This window comes from Megalops cyprinoides, chromosome 2 (genome assembly GCF_013368585.1).
Source record: "Megalops cyprinoides isolate fMegCyp1 chromosome 2, fMegCyp1.pri, whole genome shotgun sequence".
Lineage (NCBI taxonomy): Eukaryota > Metazoa > Chordata > Actinopteri > Elopiformes > Megalopidae > Megalops > Megalops cyprinoides.
Window position 1 is genome coordinate 49983968 of NC_050584.1, and position 27735 is coordinate 50011702.

The window sequence follows — 27735 nt, forward strand, 5'->3', positions numbered from 1 at the left end:
ATGCACTCAAGAGCATTTGTATCTTTGATAATTTATCTGTTGGGATCTGCCTCTGGGATCAAACTGGATGGAAATGGATACACAAACATTCTCTTTGCCATCAACCCAGCTGTGCCTGAAAATCCTCAGCTCATTGAAAGAATCAAGGTAATGAAAACAAAAAGGTAAAAAATAGACAGTTTATATTGATTATAACAATTAGACGAAGAATAACTCATGGAAACCTAATCACCTGCATCTGCTTTGAGTTTTGAATTGTTTTTCTGTTCACTGAGTGTTGAATGTCACTCAGTGTGTTTTCTTTTTAAATTTACTCTTTCATGTAATTTTTTTAATACATTCATCATGTTATGTATCGCCATGTGACCCCATCCCCTGCCTGGGGATCAATAAAGTGTTATCTTATCTTTTCTTATCTTTTACTACTCCCTCTTAGGACATGTTCATTGAATCTTCACAATACCTCTTTCAAGCTTCCTTCAAAAGATTTTATTTCAAAGAGGTTAAAATATTGGTTCCCTCCAACTGGTCCAAAGGACAGTATTCTAGAGGAAGGACAGAAACATATGACAAGGTAAGAAATAAACAATATCTTTCATTCTATAAGCGGTTAAAGCGTCAAAGGACCTACTTTGGGGTCCTTTACAGTGTGGTAAAAACAGTCCATAAATAAATATAATATACAAGGTTATTCACATGGTCTCTGGACAAAATGTTAAATAGGTTACATACTATTTCATTTTAATTTATTTTAAATGTGAAAATTCTGTTTGTTGTTCTGCCTGTTATTTGGATTCATTCGACTATTGGTTTTTATAATATAATATTTTAATATAGTATATAATATTTTATTAAAAAAAAACACTTCACACTTCACAACTGAATGTAAACACAAGTCGAAGGTGAAAAGGCGGTAAAATGTGCTACAGTCTTTGTTTAACTGACCAAAGAAATACAGCTATACCATGGTTAACAAAGCGTATAGATTGCATAAGGTCACTTTGTTATCATAAATCTATAAATAAGCTATATATAATATGCCATATGCAGGGATACATACCAGAACTCCAGAATATTTACATTTACATTTATTTATTTGGCAGATGCTTTTATCCAAAGCAGCTTACAAGTGAGGTACAATACAGCACAAGCAAAAAACATACAGGGTCAAAAATATCAGAAGCACTGCATGACCAGGTTTCAGAGGTTGGCCAGGCAAGGTACAAACTAGCAGCTAACTAAACTAAACTAACAAGTGTGTGATTACATTTTTTAATATAATTTTACTTTATAAAAAGTGGGGTTATATCATAAGGAATAAAGAAATAACATCAAAAGCACCATAAGCATAAAATACGTATTTATTTAATAAGCATATCAGAAATTACATTGACAGTCATTTCACTGTAATCACCACTGTCTTAAAACCAGCTGTTAATGTTACTAGCATGCTGGATCAATTTCTTATACTTTTCTCCCTTATTTAAAATGGTTTTCAGTGTTGACTGTGATAACCCAAATGACTTCATTCCATGCCACATTTTATTTCCCCATATGATCTCATTATTGTGTATAATCTTGCTCAAGAAAGCCACTCAGAGTTGCATTAGATGGTTGTTTTGTTAACCAAGGTATTACCACACCCTGAATCAACATATTTTCAACATTTTTACTTGGTGTGTTCCCAGAAAGCTTTGATTCATAAGATGTAAAGAAAAGTTATGTCAAGGGAGCAGGGAGTATCAATTAAAATGGTCCATTTTCTGAATGTAAGTCAAAGGAATACAAATGTGGTACCTCTTAGAGGGGAATTAGACTTTACCACCTTTGGAAACAGTGGTGAACAATGTGGGCATTACACCATCAAGCAAATTCAGACAAGCTCAGGAAACTGGCACTCTATCACTGTAATTTTGGCAAGACCTGCTCTGAGAGCTTTAAGCCTTCAAAGACATCTTTAAAAATTGGCATCCTGGTCTCACTGATTTCCCACACTGCTAGCTAGCAGAGAAGAGAGTGGCTTGCCCTCAAGCCTCACCCCTAGGTGTGGAGCTGGAACTGCAAGCATGAAAGTGACACAACACAAACGTGCAAGTGCACAATGTACATAATGTTACCAAAGGGAAACTTTGCTTTATCGGGTCAAACAGTAGAATACCTTAGTTAAATGATATCCAGCAATGACATGCATCAACTATCAGTAACATCATGAGATAATCAACACTTTACATACATACAGCAGAAGTTTTTGGGACTTATATCCTTACAACTAACACTAGTATAAAAAAATGTAAACATTACACAACATATTCAAATTATTTACAGAGTGTGCCATTTTGAGAAATTCCCTATTATGGGCAGCAAATAATTTCAAACCACTGGCAAATTTAACATCAGATACATTACATTACATTATTGTCATTTAGCAGATGCTCTTATCCAGAGTGACCTATATACGTTACAATTTTATATATTATCCATCTGCACACCTTTTACATATTAGCAACTATGTCACACTGTCACTTAGATGTAGGTCAAATTCTCTAGATTAATGTGTTGAGAAGAGTAGGCTACCCGTCCATAATTCTGAATGTTTTTTTCCCCTCAATATGTAAATCATGCCTGATTATGACCAGAGTTGTACTGCTATTTTCTAAAGTACTGGAACGCCCTTGTCATGTTGGTGGGGGGGGGCACTACACCTATGATTTTGGATAGATAGACGTCTTGAGATTATCAAGGCCTACTACAACAAACATTATGATTTGTGCATTTCATTCAGATGTTCAGACACAACAACAATACACTGGATTGTGTAACAAAACAAATGTGTATGTCAGCTCTCCAGATTGACATAATGTCATGACACAAATAAAATTTGATTGACTAATTGACTTATTGTAAGGCAGAGCAATTTATACTCATTTACAGATATGAATAACACATGTGCCAGGTCTGGCAATGTTACATTTACATTTACATTTTACATTTATTTATTTAGCAGACGCTTTTATCCAAAGTGACTTACAAAAGTGCATACAGCAAGTATAGTGACAGTACGGGGACAGGATGTGTACAGTTCCACAATGAGACAGTTCTCAGCTGAGAGCAAGGTCTGTTTGAGGACACAGTACTATTAGATTTGTACAATTACAGCCTATAGGGCAACTAATACGATACACTTTCAAACGGCGGACTTCAACAACTTCAAACGGCGCAATGAGCGTCAGGGTAAAGGCGGCAATGTTGTCTTACGGTGAAGAAAACAAAAAAAAAAAACAACAAAACAACAGGATTTCTGCCATTTTGGATCTTTCAGAACAAAAATATTACATCAGATCATATCAACAAGAAAGTAATTCTCTATTTGGAGTGTTTTCATGTAATGATGATGAATGTTCACCCTGTTTATCATGGTCCTGTTTGGCAGGTGCCCCGTTCTCATCACAAGTTCAAGAAAGGTTACTCAGTCAAGGATGTTGTTTTAGATCAATTTTTTAGCACAAGACTGACAACACTATATAGTAACATGATGTATGCAGTGCTCTAGTTTAACTGTGAACCAGCTTTGCATTCAGTATGGTGAAATTTAGCACCAAATATCTCAGGCATTTCAGCATATTTTTTTTGATTTTATATACCACCTCTGACCATGACAAGCAAATTTCTGCCACAGTTTCAAAAGTATATGCAGTAGTTTTCATAAACAAGGTAACACAAACAATTTAGCATTTTCATCATTGCAAACTTTGCGCTAAAATACTAAACAATCTACTGGACAGTTTACTCTAAAAATGTCAAATGATTTGGACTATGAACTGTACTGTGAGATTCCTGAGATATTTTACCAACTCTAAAATAGCATTACCAATATGAATATATTTAAAAATGAACATTTGTGATACTGTGTATAGATTTGAAAAAAAAATAATAGTAATTGATACCTGTGAATTATTTCATTTTAAAGGCAAACATAATTATTACTGAACCAAACCCATTACATGGAAATGATCCATACACTCAACAATTTGATGAATGTGGAGCACCAGGAAAATATATTCATTTAACTCCAAGCTTCCTGATAAATGACAGTCTCATTGAAGTTTATGGACCTCGAGGTAAGAAATGAATCCATGTCAATACAGGGAGTTTCACTTCTTATTACTGTTATTATTGTTAGTTAGTAGTTTCTAATTTAACATATGGTCAGCCTACCAGCAGTTCCCCTTGACGGACTCTGTGTCCAAGGGGTATCAAAACCAGCTAGTATCAGACCTTGTCATTTCTCCTTCCTCAAAAATGTTCACATTCTGTTTAATGTATTAATACATGTGCCCTATTTATACCCATTAATGGCCTGATTCACAAATGGCTTGATAGGTGTTGAAATACAAGCAAAAGTGTTACCACAGGCAATAACTGAGGCATACCTACTAATCTGGTGTGATGAGATTCACACTTTTAAAATGTGGCCTTTTGTTGGTTCATGTTAATGAATATGTAGTTATAACTTTTCCTTTGGGAAAGCATAGAAAAGTGGGAAGATAAAAAACTAATAAAGCCTACAATTACTAATGCAGTTTACCTAGTGCAATTTGCAATTTGTGGGAGGCAGCATTAACTTTAGCACTACCATAGGAACTGGAATGGCTGCTGTCATCATAGCACAGAGACATTGGCATATACTGTATATACTTTGTATACTGCACCCCAATTCACTGCTCTAGCTTTGCAATGCTTTGATTTGCCTCTTTTACCAATAGTTCAAGTGCTTGTGGATCAGATTTAAGTTTTCATATTGTGTGCTCTCTGAGCTGATGCCTGATCACATCACTTCACAACAGGCAAAAAGACAAAAAGGGCCCACATTTAAATTTGGTCAAATGCAGCTGTAATCATTTACAAAATTATTCTTCGTGCATCACCCACAAAAGACAAACATATACATGTGTAATTTCTTTAATTGGGCATACAATTGTCTGTATTGGCCATTACAACTGTTCTTAATAAATCATACATGTGTAATTTCTTTAATTGGGCATACAATTGTCTGTATTGGCCATTACAAGTGTTCTTAATATATCAGGCATTAAATTAGATTTTTTTAAATTCTGGAGCAGATTTGTACACATTTCCTGGTTGTATCATCTGTTTGTTTACAATGTTGCATAGAAATGCATATGTGCCTATTTAGAGTAGCTTCCCATCCTGATTGGATAATTTATTTATTAATTGTAATGCTTTATGGAATAAAAAAAATGTGTAATATGCAATGTATTTGCCAACAATAATTATATTTATCAAATTTCTTTGCATTCATGTATACACAAGCCAACTTTTATTGCAGTGTGAATTATGTTATTCTCCCAGTGCTGCACATACCTTGGCTTACTGTAAATTGGCCTTGACTGCTGTAAAGGTATCTGAAGCGTTAGCGGCCCGTTCAATCTACTTTCATCCCCTCATTTTCCAGGAAGAGTCCTTGTCCATGAATGGGCTCATCTTCGATGGGGAGTCTATGATGAGTACAACGAGGAAAGACCATTCTACTCATCAGGGAACATTATTGAAGCAACAAGGTACACCACCGTCAAATGGAGGCTGGAATTACTGTTGGAACTGGAATTATTACTACTGTTCAGTCATATTAACTTGTCCTTTATTACTCCTCATGTTCATGCATTAAAATGATCTAATGTTCCTAATTCATAAGGGGAACAATTATACAGTGCTTATAAACATGATTTAGAAAAATAATATTGTTTAGAGCAAGAGTCCCTTTTCATATTAGCTATTTGGGTACTTTGTTTTCACATTCAGTTTATTAATTATTGTTTATTATTTACTATCAATTTAGTGTTTTAAATAGCATAGGATCTTCCTTTCTGGGAACTGTAAAGTATTTGTTCTTAACTAGCCCTGCTTGAACATTACCTTCAGACAGATAATGCAGCGCTTTACACTGATCTGTTTTGAGTTTACAGATTATACATGGGAGAAATAAAAAGTTTGGTGTCAGTATAGTCTATGCACCCATAATTAATGTGTGCCCAAGAATTATTTAGCAAGATGAAGCTGAAGTAAAGTTACTGTAATTGTACATGTTTTTCTTCCGGCAGCTGTAGAAAAAATGCTGTAAAACTCAGAAAGCACTTTGAAAACTCCCCAAACTTGGCAGGATTGTAGAGAGAGAATGGTTGCATCTGACAATACCTGGCTTTCACCCATAGATCACATGACTCGGCTGCAGTTTTCTTGTGCAGTGTCAAAACAACACCCAAATTCTGTTCCAAATTAGATCTCAATCCTTTAAAAACCATGGATTCTACAAACTCTTGATAATGCACATTTGTAAGTGAATTTTTAATGTCAAAAAAGCTTTACAATCATCTTTTCATGAGCCATACCTTTAATTTATGTGCAATTTCATATGTAGAGAGTTTGTGGTGTACTTTCAACGTTTGCGAGGCAAAAGTTATGTGAAATAACGCTGGAACCACATTCCATTCAATTTACAAAGGGGGTGAGATCTATATTTTTTACACTCAAATGTCAATTCCCCATGAACAGTCAGACAAATTGACACAAAATCTGATATATACAATCCTTATACTAAGCTCTACATAAAGCAGTGAGGAGAAATTGCTACATGAAGTAAATAGTATGGCTGCAACAAGCCAGTGCAATTGTGACATCTGCAAATAAATCTGCACCTAAACTAATGCCAATTGTCTTTACATTTAGTGTACACTCTACTGTGCACTCATATCCTCATAGCTGTGGTCACATGACCACAGCTAAACAATTACATTGTTGTGAATCATGGACTGTTGTGATTCAAAAAATACGTAAAAAAAAGTAAAAAAATATGAATAATATGAAAAGTGGATTTACACCTCGTTTGCATTTTTTTCATGTAAACCTATTTTGTATGGTGATTTGGAGCATATACATTTTACATAGAGTATTATTACTTTGTATGACTCTAAGAAAAGTTTTTATACTTTCAGATGTCCCAAAGCCATTGTGGGTAGTATGACTGCTGTCTCCAAACCACACAAGTCCTGCCCTCTTGACAGAAAAACTGGTCTGCCTACGGCAGACTGTGCATTCTATCCTGCCATGCATCAAAACATACCAGCATCTATAATGTATCTTCCTAGTTTAGATTTTGTAAGTAGTAGACATAAAAACATCCTCTCTCAATTTAACATTTATCTTTATTATGGATGGGATTAATGCATGCATTTAACAATAAAGCGGCATTTGCATTCATTTAACATGTTTCACATTATGTGTGCATTCCAGACAGGATTTTGTGATAAAACCAGCCACAATGCAGAGGCACCAAATAAGCAGAACCGAATATGCAACTACAGAAGTGTTCAGGAGGTGATTGATCTGTCTGGAGACTCCAAAAGTTCTGTACCAATGGAAACTTCCACTCCTCCAGAGACAAAGTTCACAGTGTTAAAGAGGAGCAGACGGGTTATCTGCCTCGTTCTGGATGTGTCGGGAAGTATGTCTGTAAGTTTCTCAGGTGATATATTTATATTTTTTATCTTGTCTTTTTATACAGGTGCCACAATTCTTTGATGGGATAATAACTCTGTTTTGTCTTTAAAAGGGTGATAGAATATTGAGACAACGACAAGCTGCTTCACTTTTCTTGCGGAGGATAATTGAGGAGAAGTCCTTTGTTGGCATTGTAACATTTACCCATACTGCTGACATCCTTGAATATCTCACCTTGATTGACAGTGAAGTAACCAGGGAGGCCCTTGTGAATTCCTTGCCAGTTAGTGCAAGTGGGGGTACAAACATTTGTGCAGGACTTGAAAAAGGGTTTGAGGTAACAAATTCTTTATACACTCACTCCTCCATTCCAGGAAGGAGTGTATTCAGTACAGTTTGTCCTTAATATTCAATTTTATTATTAATTAATTACAATTTTTATTACTGATTTCGACTATCCCTTCCGGCTTTAAGTGATATTCATGCCAAAATGTTTTTTGTTTTTTAATATTTCTTCAAAAAATGTTTTCAAGGTACTTCGTAATGACAATGGAGACACAACAGGGGATGAAATTATTTTCCTAACTGATGGAGAGTCTGAAATAACCTGCATCGACAGGGTTGCTCAGAGCGGTGCTATTGTGCAGACAATTGCTCTTGGCCCTTCTCCAAATGCAATTCTACAAACCATGTCTGAAATCTCAGGTAAAGAAAACAATATTGCATATTGCAGACAGTGTTTCTTTCTCTGTGCAATTTTATATATAATATATATATTCTATATTGTGTACAGTAAGGCAGGGGTGGCAAACTTTTGAACTTGAGGCCATTTAGTCTTTTTGAACAGGCTATTGAAGAGACAAAGAATTATAATACGTAATTCTCAGTCACAGGTAAATATACAACATCTGGCAAAAATTATGGAATCACCACACTTAGAAGATGTTCACCCAGCTTTTTTACTTCGTAGCAAATAAACAAATCACAGAAATGTCACACAACAATTTTTGTTGAATAGTTGAACATTCTGGCTTCGTGAAACATGCCTCAAACAAATTAAATTAAATTATTTTAATTGATGACATACATTTTTCCAAATCAAGAAATCACCTGAATGAAATGGGATTTACATACAGAAAAGCCAAACGAAAACCAGCACTAACACCTAAACAGAAGCAAACAAGGTTACAGTGGGCTAAAGACAAGCAATCATGGAGTGTGGATGATTGGATGAAAGTGATATTCAGTGATGAATCACGAATCTGCATTGGCCAAGGAGATGATGCTGGAACTTTTGTCTGGTGCCGTCCTAATGAAACATATAAAGATCACTGCCTGGTGAAAACAATCAAAATTTCCCCCTCATTTATGATATGGAGTTGCATGTCAGGTAAAGGACGATGGCAATCATTACCACAACAGTCAATGCACAGGTGTACATTGAAATTTTGGACACTTTTCTCATTCTATTGATTACTAAATAGGTTTGGTGATGATGAAGTCATTTTTCAGAATGATAATGCATCTTACCACAGAGCAAAGAGTGTTAAAGCTTTTCTTCAAGAAAGACATATCAACTCAATGACATGGCCAGAAAACAGTCCAGATCTCAATCCGATTGAAAATTTATGGTTTTATTTAAAAAAATGGTCCATGACATGGCTCCATCCTGCAAAGCCGATCTGTCAGCCACTATTCAAGAAAGTTGGAACCAGCTTGATAGAGAATATTGTTTTTCATTAGTGAAGTCCATGCCTCAAAGAATTCAGGCCGTCATAACAGCCCGAGGAGGAGCAACAAAGTACTAATTGTGATTTGTTTTGTTGATGACCCCATAATTTTTTCCTCTACTTGATTTGGAAAAATGTATGTCATCAATTAAAATAATTTAATTTAATTTGTTTGAGGCATGTTTCACGAAGCCAGAATGTTCAGCTATTCAACAAAAATTGTTTGTGTCATATCTGTGATTTGTTTATTTGCTACGAAGTAAAAAAGCTGGGTGAACATCTTCTAAGTGTGGTGATTCCATAATTTTTTGCCAACCAAGGAACCCTCTGCTGAGAGTGTTTTAATGGGAAGAAGGCAAATGATCAGCCAGAGAAGGAATTTTTAAATTTGTGGCTAATTTTGTGGCCTTACTTGCCCTTTCATATGATAATTATGTTACATGCATATTTGGTAGTTACATATACAACACAGACATGGTTAACACTGAAGATTAAATATATTTGATTCAAATGGGACACAGTCAGCACATCTGTAAGAACACCCTGGGTTAGAGCCTTCCTGTGTAGAGAATTTCTTAAAACTAAAACCTGACAGACAGCAGGGCAATATATTACCAAGTAAAAAGTAGACATTACAAGGAAAATGAAAACTGTGACTTAACGTGTTGAAACAGCCAAAGAAAAATGGTATTAACATATATCTAACACAAACATCCGTATACAAACACATTAAACTACATTTAATTAGCCATAATAAAATTGGATCATATACTGCATCTTTCTCATTATTATGGAGTGCAAAGGATGCAGACAGTTTTGCAAACTAAGGTCATTATGCAAAAAAATCCTTTGCACCCCATATTACCGAGGAAGATAAGAATCTTCAATGGTTGCCATACTGGCCTTATAATTTTCATTTTCAAAATCTATTCAGAATTCTATTCAAAATCTATTATTTGGATGCTGCTGTGCTAATTGGTGGTTACATGTGAATAAACATGGCAGCACTGAGAGGAAGTAAAGCATTACTTTTTTGATACTACAGATGGAAGTATAATAAGTGAAGTTTGGAAGGACAGAATATGCCTGCATCCATGACCACTCTTACCAAACCAATCCTGAAAATGATGTATATAAACTAAATACTAATCTTTCTTTCCTGTTGCATCAGCTGTCTGCATATCCTACCTTCTCACCTCTCTCTGCCTTTTGCACTTTTCCTCATGCCTGCAGGTCTTTTTCCCAGGCAGTGTTGTAGGACCCTCTCCCCAACTGGATCTCTGCTATTTAACCCAGGCTATAAAGTCTGACAACCAAACAGATTAACAACTGTTGCAGCAAAGAGGCTCTTGCCATTTCCCTGAGCTGTGTTCACATATGCCACAGAAAGTGAAGATGAGAGGCTAATAGCTATTCTGTTCAATTCCTAGGTGAATATTTATCATTTCATATTGCACCTTCATGTGTCTCTTCTCAAAAATGCTTTTGATTGCATTGACAGGAGGAAAATATTTTGTAGCCAGTGAAAGGTTGGATAGCAATGAACTTCTGGATGTCTTTGCATCACTTACAACATCTGATGGTGATCTTACACGACAGACAATTCAGGTAAGCAGAAAGCAGTGGTCAGCGGAAAAGTAATAAACCACAATTTTTACAAATGAACTGAATATTCAAAAAATATGGATGTGTCTTTTCTCCAAATAGCTTGAGAGCACCGGGGAGAGAACTGGTGGGAATGGCTTGTTCAATGGGATTGTTTCTGTTGATAAAACAGTTGGAAATCAAACAACATTTTTGGTTATTTATGAAACAATTCCACCCAACATCATGATAATCAGCCCAAGCGGAACTCCCTATCAAATATCAAATTTCAAACACGATGCCAACGAAAAAATGCTGTCTCTGGAGATTCCAGGAACGGCTGAGGTTTGCTTTTAACTTCTTGACTTTTGTAGTAATGCATATAACATTACTGCTCAAGTTGGAAAGATGCCAATTCATTTTAGCTGTGCATCTTTTGTATCCATACTATATATTTCAACTGCCTATTGAAACTATATAAGCAAACTATATAAGCACAATAGAAGAATTTCTCATTTTTAAATATTTCTTTAAGCAGAGAGGTGGAATCGTACAAAAATAGGTTTGTTTTCCTTGTCCTTGACCTAACAATATGAGTTTCTCTTGTATGTTATGTTATGCTTTAGGAATTTAGTCTCCAATATCTGTTCCTTTCTTTATCTAAATTATGACTCTAGACAGGAGATTGGCAGTACAGCCTCTTTAACACAATGACAAGTCCTCAGTCACTGACGATGACAGTGACCAGTCGTGCTGCCAGAGCAGATGTTGCTCCTGTCACAGTGAAGGCCCACATGAGCCAGCAGTCCAGTGATGGAAGCAAACCCATGGCAGTGTTTGCAGAGGTGAATCAGAAAGGAGTCCCTGTGACTCTGGCAGATGTATGGGCCACAATTGTATCAAGTACTGGAGACAAAGAAGAGCTACAGCTTCTGGATAATGGTGCAGGTAAACTTTACTTCATTGTGTGTTCAGTTTGTAAAGTTATTTGACAGTTTGTTAAAGATTGGGAAAATATATTTCCACTGTAACATAATTCATCTCTTCTTGTCTTTCAGGAGCTGATATTCAGAAACATGATGGCATCTACTCTAGATATTTTACCAACTTGAAAGGTGGAAAGCATAACCTGAAGGTGCGAGTAAAGGGGCGAGAGCACAAAGCCACAGCCAACACCGGGCAAAGCCGTGCAATGTACTTACCTGGATATGTGATTGATGGTAAATAATAACTATCTGTTTCACCACCACAGACTCTGGTTGGATCTGGTGATGCACTGTGTTGAATATGACAGATAGATACAGAAGGACAGAGGAAAGGGATGTTGCCCTTATGGATTGCAGACCCTCAGTTACTGATATAGCACCAAGTGTAGAGCATCCAACTCTGAAGTTAGACTGATTAGGGCCCAGGAGGCTGTTTTGAATTGCAGATTTGTTTAAATGCAGCTTATCTGAGGTTTTTGGAAAGAAAGAAGAGAAAAGAGGATGATAGTTTTGAACACTGGACAAAGCAGAGGTTTATTTCAGAAGAGATATGTGGTGTATCTCACTGGAAAGCAGCCAGAGGTACAGTAAGAGAGGTATTAAACAAGAAGAAAATAGAGTATTGCAGAGAGAGGAAAGGGTATAAGCAGAAATAGCAATTACCTTCAGCAACAGCAAAAGCAACTTCATCACAAATCACCACAAGACCCTGGATAAACGAGAGAAATCAAATGTTACCAAACTCTTTTTCAACAAGCCAACTATGTCAATGAAAAATCTTTCAAAATTATTTTTGAGGTTTATAAATAGCCTTATAAGATATAAGACTGCAAAACTATGCCTAACCTTGACTTTTTATTTCAGGAGAGGTGAAACTGAACCCACCGAAGCCTACAGTCAGTGCAGACAACCTGCAGGTGGATGTGGGCAACTTCAGCAGGACAGCTATAGGGGAGAGCTTCATTGTCTCTCTCCCTCCGGGTGTACCCCCTCCAAAATTGCCGCCCAGTAAAATCACAGATCTGACTGCAGAAATAGAGGAGGACCAGGTGTTCCTTAATTGGACTGCTCCTGGGGAAGATTTAGACCAGGGAACAGGTACTGTAGGTTTCAAAAATCTAAGGCCATTGTATACAACACATTTGATCCAATATCTGTTGTTCAGTACTCCCACTCTCACTTTTTAAACCTTTCATACACGTAGATGTCAGTTCGAAATAAAAAATAAATGAACACTGTTTTGAGCCCATTGAAATAAAAACCCAGGCCCTCAGTTAATGGAACAAGTCAAATTCTTGTTCTGGTTGCAGGGGGTGAAGATTTCCCTGGCCAACATTTGTATATGCATTCACCTTACTGTACTCCACTATATTCATGAATGTGTCTCCAATTCTCTCACTGTAATGTATGCAAAGGGATAGGACTCACTTCCCACTGATCCACCACTTACCACGCTTCATCTTAAGCAAGTTTCTCTGTTTCCTTTTTTCCAGCCACAGCCTATGAGATTCGTATGAGTGAAGACTTTGAGCTTCTCAGGACCAATTTCAGTGATGCACAGTTGATCAACACTTCTGGCCTCCCACCACAAGAGGCAGGCTCCATGGAGGGCTTCTCATTTATTTTAGATGGTATCACCATGAAAAATGGAACAGTCCTATTCTTTGCTATCAAAGCTGAAGATCAGCATTATTTAAAATCAGATGTCTCTAACATTGCCCAGGCATCAAAGATTGTGGAGTCAGAGATTGTGGAGTCTGTTGAGAATTCAGAAAGTATGAATGTAACAACTGTTGTTTTATGTATCACAGGGATAATTGTTACCATTTCTATCCTTGCTGGCATAATTATATATTTAAAGAAAAAGAAAGCTGGAAGTTTTGATCAAAACCAAGTCATCTAAAGTTGACCCCAGAACTTTACAATTGCTCTATATTCAAATTATACATTTCACAGACAGTGCTTTTTTGTAAGTATTTTAATTATGTAGACATCATTTGGTGAGTTTTACATTTTACACATCAATAGTCAGGACATTCTCTTAATTGTTTGTTTTCATCCAATACAAAAAGTAGTTATTTTACTAAAGGTGAGTGATCAACAGAATTACGCATTCCAAACTTTGCTTTATTGTCAATAAGAAATATTGATTACAAATTACATCTGGCTAAGGTTTCCATTTAACAAAACCATAATGCATGTTGTCCTTTACTATGATTGCTGAATTTAAGTGAAATTTCTTATTTCTTTCACACCATTATGACTTAAACAATCACTGAAATAAAAGGTTGTGTAAATGAAAATAAAGCCTACTACAACCCATAAAGTTCCAGTTTCTCAGAATTTTGTTTGGGCAATATCCATATATATGGCCAAGAAAACTATTTGAATGAATTGTTGGACATTTACTAAGGCAATTCTGCGTTAGGTACTTTGCCCAAGGGTACAACAGCAGTGCCCCAGCAGGGAATCAAACCAGCAACCTTTTGGTTAAGAGTCCTGCTCCTTACCACTATGTTACACCATCACCCACATGAAAGCTGTAGTGTTTCTTGACCATTAATTAACATTGCTGAAATTAATGAGTGAAAGCAGTGACTTCCCTAAAAAGTGAATTTCTTGAGATAACATGAGGGAGAAAGTCCATATTGGTCTGAAAGTGTTTCTTGTCAAGAATTGCTTGTTTATTGTTGTGAACCCATGAATTGGCCTCATCAAGACAATAATGATGAGACAATTGTTGCATCTGGGGAGGAGAAAGTCACATGATGGACTCATTTTTTAAATGAAAATAAGTTGGGGAAGTAAAAGGACCTCATATTTTTATTTGTAATTTTTCATCCTTAATATTCAGAAGTAGGTTTTATCCTATTGATGCAATGAATGGCAATGGCCATGGCCACTGGCCAGCCACACAGCTGGATATTCTGAAACACGGGATTCTGTCATGAGAACAAACGTTATTGTGCTGCTTTGCAAGAAGTCTGGCACCAACAATCACCCATGGTCAAAGTCACTTAAATCAGATTTCCTACCCTTTCAGATGTTTGGTCTGAACAGCAGCTGAACCTCAACTATGTCTTTGTGTGTCTAAGGAAGTCCATGTTAGATTAATCTAAATACAAGATGAGATTAAATAGAATGAAAGTTACCATTAGAGTATTAAAAATGTTTTTTGATGATTTGTTTGTTTTTTGCACGCATATAGTTCTTGCAAAGGAGCCCAACTCAGTTATGGCTAATGTGGTTATAGATACACAGACATTATCTTCACCATCAGTCCAGCAGTGCCTGAAAATTCACAGCTCATTGAAAGAATGAATGTACTGAGATCAAAACATTTTCTGATGATTATCCTATAGCTGTTTTATTTAAGAATTATTTACTGATAATTAAATGTCTGTTCCCACATATGTGGTAAACTGTTTGTTTGGTTTGTTTGGTGAGTTGTCATCCTGCTGCAAAGTTAATGTGTAATGATATATGTAATTATATATGTATGTATGTATGTATGTATGTATGAAGAAATTCTTCATTGAAATAGTTGATGAATTAGTTGAAAGAATCATGAAGTGAAAGGTGCATAAAAAGGTACATCAAGATACTTACGTGAAGTGGTATAGCGGTAGTACTGGTATGGTAGCAGTACTGGCCATACCTATGGTGGTGGCTATGCTTTGTATGGTAATAGCTACTGACGTGTTGTGAATATCTTTTCTGGAATTGTGTAAACTGAGGCAACTACAACTGTTTGGCACATCATTATTAGTAAGACAGGTCCACACCTGACCCTCACCCTCAAAATCAACCACAGCTTGGCAACAGTCTGTGAGTTTATAAGTTTATTGTGAATATACATAACACATAAAATTTGAAATAGCATGCGAAGTATGGGAATATAGCTTAAAATTTATTTTATCTATTGTTTTGCATGGAAATCTTCACAATTTGAGAATACAGTATAAAAAAGGATTGATGTGACAAATGTCTAGGAAGTCATTCTGTTATCTGTTTAAACATACCTGGGGCAATGCACAACCCATTGCATAACACAAAAGGCAATCAGATGAACCTGAAGAGGCCAAAGGGAGTGCAGAATGCAGTCTTGTGATGGTCAGATTCTGCCACACAAAGTGGGATGTAACCACTTGCTGAATCAAGGATTGAACACCATTTTGCTCCTGAAAGGACACCCATAGACTTCTCAATTCGTGGCAAGGGGTAGACATCTTTCCTAGGACAGGCATTTAATTGACACTAGTCCACAAACATGTGCAGGCTCCCATCCCTTTTCTAGGCCAATGTTATAGGCAAGCAAAAGGGGCTGTTACTTTCTCAAATCACCTTACTCTTGAGGGGTTGCTTTAAATGAGCTTCTACTGTATCAAATTGTGAGGGGGGGCGTATTCTCCTATAGCGTTATTATAGCAGCACCTCATCAATTAGGGGTATCTCATGAGTTATGAGAGAGGTATAAGTCACGTCACCCTGATCAACAGTAAATACCTCTATAGACCCTGTCAGACTTGCCTGGCTTCCACTACTGTAAGCCCAGGAAGGCTTAACTACAAAATTTCTGTGCCATTGGAAACACCCTTATCCTGGAACTCTTGCAGACTCACCTGAGTAATTTAAAAATAAGTGAAAAAAGAATCAATAATTCCAACAATACATTTATATTGCCTTATAATCTGGATGTATATTCAAAGGACAACATGATTCAGATGTTGTAACTCATGGTCACCCCAGCCACTGTTGGTGCTTTTGCGCCATTTCTTTCTGCAAAACTGTGAGCTATGAAGCAGGATAAGTGGAGACAATTTCATTTTGAGGCCATTTCATGAAGAAATAATTATGCTTGCCAGGAAAATTCTTTAATGAACTTACGTGAGAACTTGAAAGCTATATCAAAATGAAGCAGATGTAGTGGTTTGGCATCAGAGTGAAATTTTAGGGTTCCTGCACATTTCCCATTTTTAAAACATGCTGATGTCCCTGCCAAGAATCTGCTGTAAAACCAGGAATCCTGTTATGTATGGAATAACAGGTTTGAGGAGGCGAAAGGGAGGGGGTGGAGTGACACTCTTAACAAGCGAGCCACCAAGAGGGGTTTTTTCTTTTTTGATTGCATTCTCTTCCCCTCCACTGAGTTGGAGAAACTGAACTGCATGGGATGGCAGCACAGTGAAACAATGGGTCCCCTATTTCGGGGTACCCTTTGGTCCAGGGGAAGGGAAGCCTGTGTGTTCATGCAGAAAGGGCTGATAAGTCACGCCACTGAATGTCACTTCAACAGCACCATCTTTCCCAAACAGCAATAATGTCTTATAGACAGGCAAAGAGCCTAATCAGAGGAAGCAAATGTGCTGTATGTCACACACATTCTCTAATGACCTCCAAAATAACTGTCAGGACTGTCAGAGACAGCTTCCCGCAACAACTGCCCCCTCCCCGCCGAAACACACACACAGAGGATGGAGAGGATTTCCTGGGAACGTCTCCAGAGTGTTGCAAAAGAGTGTCGTTGACCCCCTCCCCCCGCAGCTGGGTGTGGTAGTGCTATGTGATTTTTCTTGTATTTTACAGCCGACTGTCCTAACTTTGGGGTTGTTGTCTGAACGTTGTAATTGTTTGGGGTACTTTGTATTACTTTGCGTTTGTTTGTGGTGTTACGATTCTTTGTTTAGGTTTGTTTGTTTATTTCAGAGAACGGACGGAAAAACTTACGAAAAGGTAAGAATTAAATTATTGCAATCATCATGATCCTATATTGTTACTCATAGCTTGGCAAAGTTCGATGCGCAACTCCAGGTGACGTAAATCGTAAAAAAGGTTCGAAACGATGTGTGACACAATATGGTAATCTGCGGGGAAACAATAGCTTTCTAATGTCAAAGGCGGACACTCTCACAGTCATGCGCCCAAGAACAGGAGGTTCGGCTGTGGTGGTCTATCTGTTAGCATCGGTCTCTGGGATCAAACTGGATGGAAATGGTTACACAGACGTTCTCTTCGCCATCAGTCCAGCAGTGCCCGAAAACTCACAGCTCATTGAAAGAATAAAGGTAATAAAAGCACTGAGAACAAAACATGTTCTGATGATTATCCTATAGTTGCTTTAGTTAAGAATTATTTGCTGAGAATTAAATATCTGCTTCTACTACGTGTGATAAACTGTTGGGGATTGTGAAATTGCACAGAGGCTGGTGAGTGTGGTGACTTTCAAGATTGCCATCCTTCTCTGTTCACACAGATGCTGTCAGGTACAAAACCGACAGCAGCTACCTCAGTTTCGCCAATGAGCAGACTGAATTTGAGTAGAATCTTACAGTTAAAATAGCTAACTTCTTTAAATTCATTATTTGTTCCATATTTTCAGCATTAAACACTGTGCGGGCCTGATATTTATCATACTTACATGTTGTGTACTACATTGTATAATAATTTTACAGCTACTTCATCATTACTCCAGTGACCTACGACAATACATTTCGCGATGTTTTTCCGGTCATCTATGATTATAGGAAAATAGCGTTTGTACAACCAATTCAGAATTAACTCCTTGCGTCTGAAGCACATATATCTGCTTTCAGATTTCAATCTGCCCTTTCATGCTGTGTTTAACACAGCAGGTGGTATGTAAACCAGTGCGCTTGCTTTTGCTTTGTTCTGCTCCCATAGGACATGGTGATTCAATCTTCGCATTACCTCTTTAAAGTGACCATGAACAGATTTTATTTCAAAGAGGTCAAGATAGTAGTTCCTCCTAACTGGTCGAAAGGACAGTATTCCAAAGCGCGGACAGAAACTTACGAAAAGGTAAGAATCTGTTGTGGAAAATTTCTGATTAAGTGTATACCCCATGTGCAAATTGTAAGCATTGCCACTTTCACTCCACCAGAGAAGAGCGGAGCTTGACGTGGTACGATTTAAGCTTGTTACTTGGTGGAGATAAATTATTGCCAGTTTTTTATTTTAACTGCAGTTATTGATATATTAACTGAAGTTATTGATATATGAGCCATTTACTCTATTAATTAAAAAACCTAACACTGTAAGCCTTAAATAAATAATAATGTATCCTATTATACTTTGTATGCCCGTGAGCAGAAACTAGAAAGAAGGGTCAAGAGAGTATAGGAGACTGCGGGAGGGGTATGCAGCTGTGAGATACCTGTATGCCAAGTAAGGCCTGTTGTGGGGCTGTTAATGAGAGTTGGACACTGTCCGAACGCTGCTCGGAGGATGGACCCTTAGTGTAAGATAAAAGAGTTGGACTCTAAAAAAGGGGGGTCGCAAACAGGGATTCTTTATGGAGTATAGCCAAGGCAGAGCAGGTCAAGAAAGGACAGTTATTTTTTATAGATTAGATATGTGCAGTCTTGGAGATAATAGTGTACAGCCAAGGCAGGGTAATTATTTTTAATTAGACAGGTGTGATCTTGGAAAAATAGTGTACAGAATGTGTGTTATGAAACTGAAGGAGGGGGTCTGAGTCTAAGCTCCAGGAGGGGCTAAGGGAATAAGCATAAAAAGGGAGATGCATTTGGGGATTGGGCTGACTGCTTGGGGGGGCTGCTTGCCAGACTGCTTGCCTGACTGCTTAGGGGACTGCTTTGGGCAACTGCTTGGGGTTATGACTGATGATGCTACTGCTCCATGCGGACCAGCCCGGTTTACTGTATGTGATTTTGAACCATGTACAATAAACCTTTTGCATCAGACTTTGAGGAATATTTTGTATTAATTTTTGAGATTGTTCATTTTTGCATTTGATATAGCTTCCTTGCGGTGCATTAGCAGATAACGGCGGGGTGTGGTGAGGTCACCACAAATCATATGAAATGATTCCCATCTGAAAAAGAAGCAGGAAATGTGAGCTTTACTTACTGCCATATGCATTATACTCGAAAACATTTTATTTCATATTTTGGTCTCAAGCAATCTTGTTCACATCTTCAAAGTACATACCTCCACAGTTGAAATTACTTTAATCTGTTTCTTGAGTGATGATCCAACTACAAGAATGATGCCTAAAAGCATCAGAGCAAAGCAATTTTAGACTCACTATCAGATATTCTTTAACACAATAATACTAATAATAATGTGATAATAATGTTGTAGCACAGGTTACAGACAAACCCTTGACATTTTAAAAATCATGTTATTATATTGGTGATGACAATTTCAATTTTTTAGGCAAATATAATCATTGATGAACCAAACCCACAACATGGAGATGATCCATACACTCTACAGTATGGTGATTGTGGAACACCAGGAAGATATATTCATTTAACTCCAAACTTCCTGTTAGATGACAATCTCCTTCACGCTTATGGACCTCGAGGTAAGAGATGAATCTGCTTCAAAATAATAAATCTTGCATCTGTTCTCATAATATAAATTTTGTGATCTCTACAGTAATATACTCACAACCATGTATTATTTCCCATCCCACCCTTGGATTCAGTTATCATGATGATGTTGTATTGCTCCTGAAAGGGTTAAAGGACTGTGTGCTGGAACATAATTTTGAGGCTAAATTCAGAGACTGTTCAATAAAATAGTTGATGAATTAGTTGAAAAAAATCATGAAGAGAAAGGTACATAAAATGGTACATCGCCATACCTGCGTGAAATGTGGTATGGCACTGGAAATATTGGCCATACCTAAGGTGGTGACTATGCATTGTATGGTAAGAGCAACTGACATGTTGTGAATATCTTTTCTGGAATTGTGTAAACTGAGGCAATTGCCACTGCCTAGTGCAACATAATCTGTAAGACAGATCCACAAAATCAACCACAGCTTGGCAACAGTCTGTGAGTTTATAAGTCTACTGTAAATATACATATCACATAAGATTTGAAATAGCGTGGGAAGTATGGGCTTGTAGCTTAAATGTATTTTATGTATTGTTTTGCATGGAAATGTTGTCAAATATTCTATGCATTTATTTACCAAGAAAAGTATAACTTTTGCATAGGTGTGCATGACTTAAACCAGTGTTAGACCTTGTTTTAAATTACATTCTGCAAATGCTGACTTTATATTCCAGAAACAGTCCTTGTCCATGAATGGGCTCATCTCCGATGGGGTGTCTATGATGAGTACAACGAGGAACAACCATTCTACTTATCAGGGAACATTGCTGAAGCAACAAGGTATACACTGTTTAATGCAGTCTGAAATGTAATTATTATTAGTGAAAAATTAGAATCTTATTGTATAGAACAAGATGTATTGTTATTATTATTATTATTATTATGTTCAAGTTCTTTTTTCTTTCTTGCATCTTGTAATACATCTATTGAATCGGGTCCAAACAATGGTCCTTGGGTGCTATAAGATAGATTGTCTTTCACATAATGGAGATCACCCTCCGCAAAATGTGCGCTGTTCTTAGGAGGGTTATCTTCTGTACTTCTTGGATGTTGATGTAGCTTGGAATCCTATTGATACATTTTTCCAAGCCTTTTTACAAGTCCTAGAGCTCCTATAACCACTGGCATAATCTCTGTGGACATTCCCCGCATCTCAATGTCGAGGTCCTTGTACTTAGATAATTTCGCAGTTAACCTGCCAGGTGTGTTTTGGTCTGATGGTACACCTACATCAATCAATATATGTACTTTCTTTCACTGTTATGTCCGATAAGACTCCATTAGATTCAGTTACAGTATTGGGCTGGTGTTGGTACCACTTGTCTGTGGTTTCAATGTTGTATTCCTTGGAGATCTTCCAGTACAGATACATTGCTATTTTGCTGTGCCTGGAATTACAGTAGATTCTGTTTTTGCCAGTTCCGGACAGCCTGAGATAATATGATCGATGGTTTCCTCAAATTTACCACAGATTCTGCATAACAGATCTGTTTCATCTTTGATTATTCCATGGTGGTATGATCTTGTGGCAAGCCTGTGGTCTTTAGTCCTTCTGTTTCTGATTTCTGTCCACGGCTTTTGATCCAGTAATTGGTCTTTTGCTTGTCCGCGTCTGTTTCTTTTTTCTTTTTGGGTATCTCCCATGCATTACTTTCTCCTCCCACTATATTATTATTATTATTATTATTGTGATTATTATTAATATAACTTATTAATATAACTAATTAAAAATGAATGAAAGAAAGATACCCATGAATAATAAAATAATTGGACTATTAAAAATGACAACAAAAGGCTTTCTTGAAAATATTTAAAATGGTTGTCATATGTCTAAATAGTATCATTAAGAAAAAAATACTTTGGAGTTTAATGCTGGCAAAAGCCAAACAGATGGGAAATTTATGACATTACCTCTGCTGGTACATTGTATGATAATTTTTTGCCACTTATGTGCATTTACATTTATTCATTTGGCAGACACTTTTATCTAATAGTTGGGCAGACAATTAGAGAGACGAGTGCATTAAACCAATAGATTTGAATTTCTTTGTCTTTGAATGCATGTTTCCCATTATCTTAACCAGGTGTGTGCAAACTTTTGACCGGTACTATATGTAAAATTGCAAAAGAAAAGACATTTTAAAATACTATGAATTTATTAAACAAATTTACACCTCTTTTGTCTGTGGAAGTCGCATTCTTTTTTATGTAGATGCATTTTTTATGGTGATTTGGTACATATGCATAGTACATACAGTATTATGTAAGACTTATGTTTCTGTGCCTCTAAAGGAAGTTTGTACACTTTCAGATGTCCCAAAGCCATTGTGGGTAGAAGGTTTGCTGTCTCCAAACTGCACAACTCTATGACATCCTGCTCTTTTGACCAAAATACTGGTCTGCCCACGGGAGACTGTGCATTCTATCCTGAGAAGCATCAAAATATACCTTCATCTATAATGTACCTTCAGAATTTAGATCCTGTAAGAAGTAGGTGTTAAAACATCTTCTCTCAGTTTAACATTAAACTTTATTATAAATGGCATTAATGCATGCATTTAACAATAAAGTTGTATTTACTTTAATGTAACCTGTTATACATCATTGATGCATTGCAGACAAGATTTTGTAACAAAACCAGCCACAATGCAGAGGCACCAAATAAGCAGAACCTTATATGCAACTACAGAAGTGTTCAGGAGGTGATTGATCTGTCTGACTTCAAAAGTTCTGTACCAATGGAAACTTTCACTCCTCCAGAGACAAAGTTCACAGTGTTAAAGAGGAGTCGTCGGGTTGTCTGCCTTGTCTTGGATGTGTCAGGAAGCATGTCTGTAAGTTTCTGAAGGGAGATGCTTTTGTCCTTTCATATATGACATTAATTTGATTAATTCATTTCACTAATATTCCATAACAAGCAACTTGTTTACAAAGTAGCTTCTGTTGATCAGAAACGAGAAAACAAAACCAATGTAATAAGTTATTTGATATACGCATATGCTCTAATATATTTCTGCTTTATGGAGATGGGACAAGTTCTTTGGTGAGTGATTAACTCAATTTTGTCTTTTAAAGGGTGATAGAATGTTACGCCAACAACAAGCTGCTTCAATTTTCCTACGGACGATCATTGAGAACCAGTCCCTTGTTGGGATTGTAAAATTTAGCCATACTGCTGAGATCCTTAGACCTTTGACCTTGATTGATGGTGAAGCAGCCAGAGAGACTCTTGTGACTTTCTTGCCATCTACTGCAAATGGGGGTACAAACATATGTGAAGGGCTTGCTAAAGGTTTTGAGGTAAAATACTCTTTCATGCAATTCATTGTAAAATCTTCATTTTATATTTCTTGTTTTACTCCTCCACTCCAGGAAGCAGTTTAATCAGCAGAGTTTAGCCTAAACGTACAAATTTATTAATCTAGCCAACCTCTGAGATATTAACTGATTTTGATTCCCCCTTTCCACTACAAGTGATATTCTTGCCAAAAATGTTTCTTTGCATACTTCTTTAACAATGTTTTAAGGTGCTTCATAAGGACAATGGAGACACAACAGGGGATGAAATAATTTTCCTAACTGATGGAAAGTCTGATGTAAATTGCCTCGAAGATGTGGCTCAAAGCGGTGCTATTGTGCAGACAATTGCTCTTGGCTGTTCTCCTGAAGAAATTCTGCAAACCATGTCTGAAATCTCGGGTAAAGAAAACAATATTTTGTGTTTCAATAGACAATAGTTTCTATTACTGTTGTCTGTTTGTTGTTTTATACCTTAGGGCGGAGGTGGGCTTTTGAATTTGTGGCCACTTAATGCCATTGAAACTGAAGGCACAAGTCCAACATAAACCATGGCATTGTATGTCGTAGGTTGCTGTAGAATTAATGATGCATTCTTTCTGTAGCATTTTTCTTGTTTTGAAGATAATAATACCGATAAAAGCACCACTGCTGAAAAATAAGAATCAGATCAAACGTATCACCTGCTGAGGGCATTTTAATTTTTGAAAACTGCCGAGGATGGGGTCAGTTCCACAAAATTCAACTAAGTTCAGTTCCCTCTCCTTGTTAAATTCTAATTTTATTGCTGGAAGATCCTGAAATTCCACTTCAAGATAGATTCCCCACTTCATGAGTAAATGAATTTCAGTTTAAATTCGAATTGACCCCAACTCTGCTAAATGCAAGAGTCAGCTTATGCAATGTGTCAAATTTGCTCAAATTAAACTTCTCCCTCAGAGTGGGGTAGCATCATATAATTGTGCTCCAGCTGCAATTTCTGTGGCACTACCTGGTAATCAAAAAACAGGTCATCAAACCATCACAAGTGACCACTCTTCCAAATCAGAGAATTGCAATCAATATTACAGGCCAGTCAAACCATTACTGTATTCTTTGCCATCTACTGATGTAGGAAAAAGACAAATCTATTACTAAGGAAGCATTTAACACTTAGGCTCATTATATAAAGGAACAGTGGCATTCCCCTGCAACCAATAATGGCCCAAGATGCTATGCATTTGAAGTGACAAGTTGTCAAACTCAGGTAAGACTTTAAAATAACTTGGACAATGGAATGTCTGCTGTCCCTCACAGGTGTGTTTTTTTGCTGGAGATTTGAATGATAAGCTGTGCAAACTCAATTCCATATATTCAGGATATCAGAGGTTGGAAGCTGTCCATCCTTAGCGTGTTTACATACTTTGAAGTCATTGAATTAGTCTCTTGGACTGCTTTTTGGTCTCTTATGCTATGAGCATAGAAAATATTAGAAATAGTGTTTTTACTGCACTCTCTTTATAAGATCAGGAAGAAGTGCAGTGGCACTTTAAGCTATTTTCAATTGTATCGATTTATCAACAACTATTTAGATTTTTTGTGGGAAAATAATTTATATAATCAGTAGGAATTATTCATGAATATAGTCAACCATGTCTGGTTCCTAAATATGGTCACTACATATGGTTCAGAATTACTACACATATAAAAGTTACTCAAGTTAACCACAGTGAAGTAACAAAGCAAATTATGCTGGCCTGACACAAGCCTTATTTATGCTAGAGGGCTTTATGATTTACAAATGTCATTCATTTCATTAGCTAAATAGTGCTACTGTATAAATAAGCATGGCACAACTGAAAGAAAGAAAAGGGCTACATTTTAACCGTTGATTCTGCAGTTTCCCAGCTCATCAGATTCAAGGTGGCTACTATCAAATGAAGGAAATGGCAGACACTGGCCCAGACTTTAGATAATATTATTGGAATGGAAAAAACAACTGTTGAAGCAGAGCAGTTTTCCCCATTTCACTGAACGACAAACTAAGGTCCAACGTTCGCATATGCCCCGTAATTTAAAGATGAGAGACTAATCACGATTCTCTATATTTCCTAGGCGCATATCTAAACACACTGTATGTACATTATATTGTTTGTTCTTTAGGTTATCATTGTATATTGCACGGATTCTCAATCCTACTCCTGGGGGCCCCCGCTCTGCACGTTTTCCATCTTTCCCTGCTCTACGTACCTGACTGAACTCATCAGTGGCACTTCTGATTAGCTGAGCACACATGATTTCATCAAGAGCATGTTAATCACACTAATCAGGTGTGTTTGGAGGATGGATAGATAGAAGATATGCAGGACAGTGGGCCTTTCAGGAGTAGGATTGAGAAACACTGGTATATTGCAATATATGCCACAGAAATTTAAGATGAGAGGCTAATAGCTATTCTGTTCAATTGCTAGGTGAATATTTATCACCTTACCTTCATGTGTCTCTTCTTAAAAATGATTTTGATTGCATTCACAGGAGGAAAATATTTTGTAGCAAGCTTGGATAGCAATGAACTTGTGGATGTCTTTGCATCACTTACAACATCTGATGGAGATATTACACATCAGACAATTCGGGTGAGCAGAAGGCAGTAGTTCATTTAAAAGTAATAAGTTATCAATAATTTGTAAAAGCTATTGAATATTTGTAAATGTCAGGTCTGTCTTTTCTCCAAATAGCTTGAGAGCTCTGGAAAGAGAACAAATGAAAATGACTGGTTTATTGGGATTGTCTCTGTTGATAAAACAGTTGGAAATGACACAACATTTTTGGTTATTTATGAAAAAAGAACACCCACCATCGTGATAATCAGCCCAACAGGAACTCTCTACAATGAATCAAATTTCAAACACCATGCTGCTGCAAAAACATTGTCTCTAGAGATTCCAGGAACGGCTGAGGTTTGCTTTTAACTTTTTGACTTTTGTAGTAATAACTACAATATTGTCGGTCGAGGTGTAAAGACTTGAATTCTTCGTTTTTGCAGAGGTGGACACCCCAGCTTCAGAAAGTAAAAGTCCTACCATGTATTTGTTCTAGCCATTCACTAAACAAGGGGATTTCACTAATTAGCTCCACTACCTGGCTGAAGAGTTGTGCTAATTAAATTCAGCTGGTGTAGTGCACGGGTGGAACAAATACATGGCAGGACTTTTACTTTCTGAAGCCGGGGTGTCCACCTCTGCATTTTAGCTGTGCATATTTTGTATCCATGCCATGCATTTTCAACTCCATAGTAAAAGGATAAGTCCAGCTAAGCAGAAAGGAGATTTTCCTTTTTTGGAATGGAGGGGTGGAATTGTACGGCATAGATACATGTATTCATCTGAACAATACTGTTGGACAATGTTACGTTGTGCTTTGGGCACTTAGTGATACGTGTTCCTTTCTTTATATAAATTATGGCCCCAGACAGGAGATTGGGAGTACAGCCTCCGTAACACAATGACAAGTCCTCAGTCACTGATGATTACAGTGACCAGTCGTGCTGCCAGAGCAGATGTTGCTCCTGTCACAGTGAAGGCCCACATGAGCCAGCAGTCCAGTGATGGAAGCAAACCCATGGCAGTGTTTGCAGAGGTGAATCAGAAAGGAGTCCCTGTGACTCTGGCAGATGTATGGGCCACAATTGTGTCAAGTACTGGAGACAAAGTAGAGCTACAGCTTCTGGATAATGGCGCAGGTAATTGAAGCGATAATTTATTTCATTGTGTGTTAGGTTTGTAAAGTAATTTGTCAGTTTGTTTGGAGATTGGGAAAATATATTTCCATAATAACAAGCCATAATAAATTCCATAATGTAACAAATTTCAGCTTCTCTTGTCTTTCAGGAGCTGATATTCAGAGAAATGATGGTGTCTACTCTAGATATTTTACCAACTTGAAAGATGGAAAGTATAACCTGAAAGTGCGAGTAAGGGGACAAGGGGACAATGCCACAGCCAACAGAGGGCAGAGCCGTGCAATGTACTTACCTGGATATGTGATTGATGGTAAATAATAATTACTATCTTCTATACATGCAATATTTCCAAGATGTGATGTTGCAGTAGACTTACAAGGGTATCATGAGCCAGTAAATCAGTAAATATGCATCAGTAGTAGTTTGGAACTCAACCTAAATGCTATGTATTCCCAACTTCACCACTACAGACTCTGGTGGTTGAATCTGGTGATATGCTGTTTTGAATTCTGCA

The 27735-nt window shown here is 37.1% G+C and overlaps 2 protein-coding genes across 2 annotated transcripts in view; both read left to right on the forward strand.

The window, feature by feature from the left end:
• LOC118771630 (calcium-activated chloride channel regulator 1-like) lies at positions 1–17433 on the forward strand. The gene is made up of 15 exons (XM_036519635.1): positions 1–147; positions 437–574; positions 3968–4118; positions 5474–5579; positions 7011–7180; positions 7313–7527; positions 7628–7852; positions 8049–8220; positions 10747–10853; positions 10953–11174; positions 11507–11777; positions 11888–12049; positions 12680–12913; positions 13309–13590; positions 17402–17433. Exons 1-15 carry the CDS (start codon positions 1–3, stop codon positions 17431–17433), a joined length of 2634 nt encoding a protein of 877 aa, XP_036375528.1.
• LOC118771635 (calcium-activated chloride channel regulator 1-like) overlaps positions 17417–27735 on the forward strand; it is an 11785-nt gene continuing 1466 nt past the window's right edge. Inside the window, exons 1-13 of the mRNA XM_036519647.1 lie at positions 17417–17548; positions 17729–17880; positions 18497–18634; positions 20015–20165; positions 20878–20983; positions 22515–22697; positions 22827–23037; positions 23279–23503; positions 23731–23902; positions 26015–26115; positions 26218–26439; positions 26951–27221; positions 27370–27531. Coding sequence (XP_036375540.1) covers positions 17731–17880; positions 18497–18634; positions 20015–20165; positions 20878–20983; positions 22515–22697; positions 22827–23037; positions 23279–23503; positions 23731–23902; positions 26015–26115; positions 26218–26439; positions 26951–27221; positions 27370–27531 — 2092 coding nt within the window. The 5' untranslated portion in view covers positions 17417–17548; positions 17729–17730. The remainder of the gene's footprint in view (positions 17549–17728; positions 17881–18496; positions 18635–20014; positions 20166–20877; positions 20984–22514; positions 22698–22826; positions 23038–23278; positions 23504–23730; positions 23903–26014; positions 26116–26217; positions 26440–26950; positions 27222–27369; positions 27532–27735) is intronic.